This window comes from Babylonia areolata, chromosome 8 (genome assembly GCF_041734735.1).
Source record: "Babylonia areolata isolate BAREFJ2019XMU chromosome 8, ASM4173473v1, whole genome shotgun sequence".
NCBI classification, from domain to species: domain Eukaryota; kingdom Metazoa; phylum Mollusca; class Gastropoda; order Neogastropoda; family Buccinidae; genus Babylonia; species Babylonia areolata.
In genome coordinates, this window is record NC_134883.1 from 49,914,401 (window position 1) to 49,921,900 (window position 7,500).

At 44.2% G+C, this 7,500-nt stretch overlaps 1 protein-coding gene across 3 annotated transcripts in view; it reads right to left on the bottom strand.

The window, feature by feature from the left end:
- Positions 1-7,500, bottom strand: part of LOC143284923 (uncharacterized) — a 62,014-nt gene that overhangs the window by 16,165 nt on the left and 38,349 nt on the right. For 2 of the 3 annotated variants that reach the window (XM_076592065.1, XM_076592066.1), the window contains exons 2-4: positions 2,345-2,519; positions 1,214-1,490; positions 349-460 (exon numbers count right to left, since the gene is read on the bottom strand). In XM_076592065.1, the coding sequence (XP_076448180.1) occupies positions 349-460; positions 1,214-1,490; positions 2,345-2,411 (456 nt within the window). In that variant the 5' untranslated portion in view covers positions 2,412-2,519. Of the gene's footprint in view, positions 1-348; positions 461-1,213; positions 1,491-2,344; positions 2,520-4,940; positions 6,214-7,500 lie in introns of those variants that run through there. The other variant, XM_076592064.1, reaches the window with a different exon arrangement.

Below are 7,500 nucleotides of genomic sequence, written 5' to 3' on the forward strand. Positions count from 1 at the left end.
ACACACACACATCAACTTACCCAGTTACACCAATACAAACACATCCACACTCACACTAACAACACCCCACCACTTTCCCACCCCATACCACCACCTCACCCTCACTTCCCCCACCCCCACACCACACACATGCATACCACCACCTCCGCCCCAAACCCTCCCCACCACCCACACACCCCACCTGAGCAGTCCATACCACCACCACCCCAAACCCTCCCCACCACCCACACACCCCACCTGAGCAGTCCATACCACCACCACCCCAAACCCTCCCACCACCCTCACACTCTACCTGAGCAGTCCATACCACCACCACCCCAAACCCTCCCCACCACCCACACACCCTACCTGAGCAGTATAGACGTTCTTCTCGAACACCTTGTTGGCCACGAGCAGCTGTCCCGAGGCGTCCTGGGCAATCACCTTGGACCCGTCTGTCACTGGCTGGGGCGTGAAGTACCTGTGCAATGCACGTCATTTCCGGTTACTCGAGGAGGCGTCACTGCGTTCGGACACAGCCACACACACACTCCACACCACATCTGCTCGGCCGATGCCTGACCAGCAGCATAACCGAACGTGCTTAGTCAGGCCTTCAGTGTATGCCTTTTCATGCGGCGCTACTTGCTGTACAGACAAACAACAACAACAACAAAAGCAACATCCAAGTACCCTCCTCGCCAGAGGAAAGTGTGGAAGTTCAGCGTGCAAAGCTTATGGATACAATACAAATCACAACACAACCCCCAAAACCAACCCAACCCAACGCAATGGAGCTACTAACTATCAGCAACACGAAGTGTCCCCACCCCCATTTTACCTAAGGAAGGAGTGGCATTTGGAACACTGCAGCGCTATTTGCTGTAAAAAACAAACAACGTTCACAGATTACGTAAGGATAGAACGAAATACACAACACAACCCAAACCAACCCAGCCCAACAGAGCTACGAACGATCAGCAAAACGAAGTACCCCCACCCCCATTTTACCTAAGGAAAGAGTGGTACCTAGAAACTTGCAGCGCTACTTGCTGGATAAAACAGACAAACAAAAATGCAACAACGATGTACCCCTCTTACCTGAGAAAAGTGTGATACTTGGGGAAGTTGGCCGAGCACAGCTTACGTACTGACACAATACACAACCCAACTCAAAACAATGGAGCAACTATCAGTAAAAAGAAGAGCTTCCCTACCCCCCCACCCCCCTTACCTGAGGAAGGTGTGGTACTTGGGGAACTCCAGCGTGCACAGCTTCTGGAAGTCCCTGCGGAGCGGCTCTGTGGGCAGGTGGTTGGCCAGCTCCACCAGCAGCATGAGGCGCTCCGTGCACGTGATCAACGGACGCAGCGCCGTGCACAGCGAGGGCACCGATCGCGTGACCCGGAAGTGCTGCAGGCTCTGCTTGAAGGTCCACAGCTCCTCGTCGCTCGTCAGCAGCTGCTCGGCCAGGTTCTTCAGCACCAGCTCTCCTCCTCCACCTCCGTTCTCTGAGAGGATATTTATTTATTTGTTTATTTATTTATCTATCTATTTATTCATTATCTATTTATTATCTTTATTTTCTTCAGCGCCGACTGTTCTCCTCCGCCTCCTTTCTCTGAGAAGAGATCTATCTACCTATCTATTCTCTGATAAGATAATTATCTATCTATTCAAACTATCTATTTTCTGAGAAGATAATTACCTATCTATCTATTCTCTGAGAAGATAATATCTATCTGTCTATGTATTTACTGATTTATTTACTTACTTATTTGTTTATTTCGTCTAATCATTTCATTATTTGAATGTTTAGTCTAATTATTTCATTTCATTCTTATGTTGATGCTTTAACCAAACCCTGGACAGGCTCTCAAGGCCTGATCTGCATTGTGCCAAAGTCAGGCATCTGCTCTTTTTTTCCCCTCTCATGAAGATGTGGTGGAATGCATATGGATGTGTCCGCGAGCTCTGACACATTGTAACTGAACCTCTGAGAAGGCTTGGAAGAAGGTGAGGGGAAGGGGGGTGAGGGGATGGGGGAGGTGAGGGGATGGGGAAAGAGGCGAGGGTTGGTGGTGGGAGAGGTGTTACAGCGTGAAATGATGTGTTCATATACAAAGGTGTTATTCTTTCTTTCTTTCTTTTCTTTTCTTTTCTTCCCATCCAATAAAAGTACCAATAAATAGAATATCGAAACAATACATCTTAAATCATTCACATACACAAACAAACAAACAAGCGTGCACACACACACACACACCCACACACCAATTCACCCAAGCTTCCCCCCACCACACACACACACACTACCAAAGGGCTATCACAACTTCAAACGCTGTATGTACACATTGTCACTCACTGGCGTGGACCCCCCCAGCACTGGCGGGGCGGGCCAAACGGAGGGAAGGAACGGCGGGGGCCGGCATGATGACGTCGGATTCGATGATGACGTCAGGCCAGCTGTGAAAGTGCACGTGCGGTACGTAGTCCCTCCCCCTTCTTCTGTCGCCTCTGTGCAGCAGCTTCCGTAGGATCTGTAACAAGCACAGGTATTGCTGCGGAAGGTTACAGCAAACGGTAACACAAAAACGGAGTAATTTTGCTTCTTCTCATCACCTCTTCACTTCAATATCTCCGTCGTGCTTCGTCAACTCATCTATTATTATATCTTCCCTGTAGAAGTGAGAAGGTTCTAAATTGCGCGCTGGGTCTATGGGTAGGTTGCTTATCTGCTCTCCCCAGCACCTCAATAATCCCCTACCGCCCCCCCCCCCCCGCCCCCTCCCCCTAGTCCCCGCCCTCCAACACACACACAGACACACTTTTTCTTTCAATATGTGTTGTAACTTATACATGTCAGTCCACACGCTTTGACGACTCCTTGAAACCGAAACTTCACCAAAGTCTCCCCATGCAGCTAAACCACGATAGATATTAAACTAAAAGTAAAAAGCACCGCCCCCCCCCCCCCCCCCAAAAAAAAGTATTGTGAAATGAAACAGCTTTCGAGAGGTTTAGCTAAATTATATCGTGTTTACAACGCTGTCGTTCAGTTCAATATCATTTGGAGGAAAAGCTTTTTTTGATACAATCGAGAAAATCATTTACAACAAGAACAAAAAAAGGTAAACAGCTATGGGCACAGCATATGTTATGCATTTATGTGGACGTGTTTCTTTCAACGTTGCGAATTAACAAACTTCATTATCAAGAAACCAGCTGGAATCGATACACACCCTCTCTTCTGATTGGAGGGCGTGCAGTTTGGAAACAAATGGGAGAAAAAACAGAATGTGTGTGTGTGTGTGTGTGTGTGTGTGTGTGTGTGTGTGTGTGTGTGTGTGTGTGTGTGTGTGTGTGTGTGTGTGTGTGTGACAGATTCAAGATTCAAAAACTTTATTACTCAAGGATAAAGATTTTAGGCATCGCCCAGTCTTCCAATCTGTCCTTGTGACAACAATAACAGTAACAACATTAACGATAACGACAGAAAAATAATAATTTTGTTAACACTGCTACATCTACTGCTACTACAACGAAGAATGATCACCATCATCATCATTAACATCGTAAAAAGTAATAAAACGAACGCATTCATACATTCATATCCATACACATGCACACACTCTCTCCACCCAACATAAACACAAACACACACACACACATACTTATGCACATACAGAGACATGACCGGAGAAACATAGAGACAGAGAGAGAGGGGGGGAAGAGGGAGAGAAAGAGAGATGGGGGTGGGGGAGAAGTCGGATCTGGGACAGGAGGGGGGAAGTTTTCTCTCCTTTTTGGAATTACTTTTATAATTGTTTACTGTGTTATTTCTCTCTCTCTCTCTCTCTGTCTATCTCTCGTGCGTGTGGTGTGTACGTGCGTGCGTGCGTGCGTGCGTGCGTGCGCGCGCGGGCGTGTGTGTGTGTGACAGACACCACACACAAATAGACACAGACAGGGAGAGAGAGGGGAGGGGGGGCAGAGAGAGACAGAGGTAGAGAAAAGAGAAAGAGAGAGAGAAAGAGGCACACACACACACACACACAGAGCGGAGAGAGACACACACACACACAGAGCGGAGAGAGAGAGAGAGAGACAGACAGACAGACAGACAGACAAACAGAGAGATACGGAAGAAGAGAGAAAGAGAGAGAGAGAGAGAAGAGAGAAAGAAATAAAGACAGAAGGCAGATCCGGGAGAGGCGTAAGAGAAGAAAAGTTTTCTTTTTATACAACCTAACTGTTTTACTGCTTTCCACTTTGCTGAACTTTCCTTTCAGTTCCTCAGTATAATTGAATCACGCAGTTAAGGTGCTCAACCAGGTACACGCTCTCGTGTCTGCTTTGGATATTCATTATCAGTCGCTTCTCTTGTTGAACAAACGACTTCCCTTTTGAAAAGTCCGTTTATGTTTTTCTTTCATTGTGTTCCTATTTAATTCAACTCTAACTATTCTTTTTTCTTTTCTTTTTCTTTTTTATTATTCTACCCTCCGTCTCTCCTGTTCCCTCCCGACCCATCTCACCATTCAAATCCCAGCTCTCCTCTCCCATTTAAAAAAATCATTTATATTTACTATTTAGGTTTAAATGTTAACATTCGATTGTGAAATTTAATACAATACAAGGTATTTACAACTTGAATCACCAGTAGTGTCTATATCCACCCAAAAACCATGAACCCTAGTATATATCACACGCTATTTTGTTTCAAAAGAATAAACATTTAATTAAAAAAAATCAATTCATATTTAATTTATTGGAACTGGTTTCAGTAATGTTTAGTTATAAGGCTATGCAGCTGGAAAATATTCATTTTAATATCACGTTCAGCAGCCGTTAGACTAAAGCTTGAGCACGAAAAAGCTGTTAACTTGGTTTGCTCTGGTGTTTGTCTGTGCATGTGTGATATGCTTTCTGAATAAAGATTTGTTAAACCATTTACTGACCTCGTTAGAACCACCATTGCGCACAGAACTGAGCACTTTAACGTGATACACGTGGGCTAGGTTTTGTCGTCTGCTTCCTGTCATTGTCTGAAACGGCTGGCGAACGTTGTCGAACATTGCCGAACACTTCCGATGATCACCGAAAACGAAGACTTCACTGCTGATTTAATGCGTGGTTGTTCCAAATTGTGGCTGTTACGTAAACAGGTTCCAGATAAATTGAAAAAGAATGGTAAGTAATTGTAATGGAATGTCTAACCGAGGCTAACTGATTTAGGACTTTTCTTAGTCTGACGAATCAGAAAAGTGCTCTTCGATATTGTATGAAATGTTATAACAGGCCTAACTAATTTTGTTTGCAGAATGGGGTTAAGCGGGCCTAACATTCACCAAATATTAGTTGAAACGGGATTCGACTGTGTTTGGGAATCACAAATACTTTTTGAAAAAAAATATGTCGCGAAATCACTATTGCTCTGAAGGACAATACTGAAATGGTAGCCTATATAAGGAATCATTAGGCCTACATCCAGGTAATAAACGTACGTAGGTCTGATCCTAGACTCAAGAAATTAAATCAGTCTGTTCAAGCAAGACTGGAAAAACAACAACAACAAAAACTCGTTCACAATATCGACTCAGTAAGTGCAGTTATGAATGCGTTCCATTAGAGAGGTTTGGGAATTAAGTGAAACTGACTGCACTATCTGATAAATACTAGGCCAACAGACGTAAGTAGGTCTACGCGTGACACAAGCCCATCCTTTGATCTTTGCCCGAAGCCGAGAATCGATATTTCTATCACTTGTAAGAGAAGAGAAGAGAGCTGTTCGAACCCTAGTCACGATGTCTGAGTGGTAGGTAAGAGGGGATTTTTCCGATCTCTCACTGAGGTCAACAGACGCCGGTACAGACCTGCAAAGTACCTGAACACCCTTCGTTTGTATACGCATACAGAAGATCAAATACGCACGTTAAAAATCCATGTCACTTTTCAGTGGGAAGTGGAAACACTGAAGAACACATCAAGGCATGCACACCCCCGAAAACGGAGTATGACTGCCTACGTGGCGGGATCGGTAAAAACATAATGCACGTAAAAGCTCATTTGTACATGTACGAGTGAACGCGGGAGTTGTAGCCCATGAACACAGGAGAAGAATGAGAGGAGAGTTGTGCAAAGGATCCACCGTTCATGATGTATGACATGCAGCCAGGAAATGAGCGATCTTTCTTCTCAGTTTGGAAGGCAGAGGATGAGCGATGGAGAACTCGCGCGCGCGCGCGCGCACACACACACACACACACACACACGCACAGAGTCACGCATATGCATACGTACAAACATATTACAAGGATCCACGCATGTACATATTTCACATATACCCACTAATGCAGTCACTCAGCAAAACGCACATAGGTAATCGCAGAAAAAAAGCGAGACAGACGGACGGACAAGAGAGACACAGACACACACACACACACACACACACACACACACACACACACACACGAATAAACCAGCTTCCGTTTGTTCATTTTCTGCCCCGGCGGTGGGAAACTCGGTTGACACGCTTCTCTGTCCGGCGTTTGCCCAAAGCAGAGCATCAATAATTTTCAATCACAGAGTAAAACAGAAGCAAGCTTCAGTATTAGAAGAAACAGGGGGAAAAAACAAAAACAAAACCCACCCTCCGATGTTTAAAGAACAAGAAAACAACGCCAAGGATCAATATCCAAACTGAAGCACGATCCACTATTTGAGGAAAATATCGACATGTACATCAGAATCAATTTGAAATCGAAATCACCGCAGCAATTGTGATTATGTAAAATAACAGAAGCAAGGAAAGGAAAAAAAAAAAAAAAAAGCACCACCGATGTTTGAGCGATAATTAAACATCGTCAGGATCAATACCCGAAGTGGAAGATTCTCCAGCGTTTGAACAAAGAAAGAAAGAAGAAGAAGAACAAGAAGAAGAAGAAAAAAAAAGTCGACACGTCCCTCAGAATCAGATTGAAATAAAATTTACCGCAGGACAGAAGCATACAGGCGGACTATTTCGATTTTGTTTTCAATAATAACGATCAGTTTGTTTCCACAAGAACGAAAGCTCGAGTCTCAGTAAAATTCATTCGTTGATCGGAATACACGTGAATCTAAAATGGGTTACACAGCGCATAAGTTTTGATTTTTATCATATGTGAACCCCTGAGAATATAAATATTTACATTCTGATTATTGATACAGATCACGCAATGGTGATGTTTTTACCAACTAAAGACATTCGGCTATACTCGAAAAACCACTGCTGAAACACAGCCGATTTCGTTTTTCCATTCGAAGCATAGGCAAAACTCACAACATCACCCGAAGCTGGTCAGACTTGTTTTGCAAGCCAGTCAAACGACACAGACATATATCTATATATATGTATACATATGTACATATAAATGCAACGGGTGTGCATTGCTACCCGACAATATAATGCTGCATCCACCCTGTACAGAAATGGATCCAGTTTTGATTGAGGCGACTCTCAAAATAGACCCCGCCTAA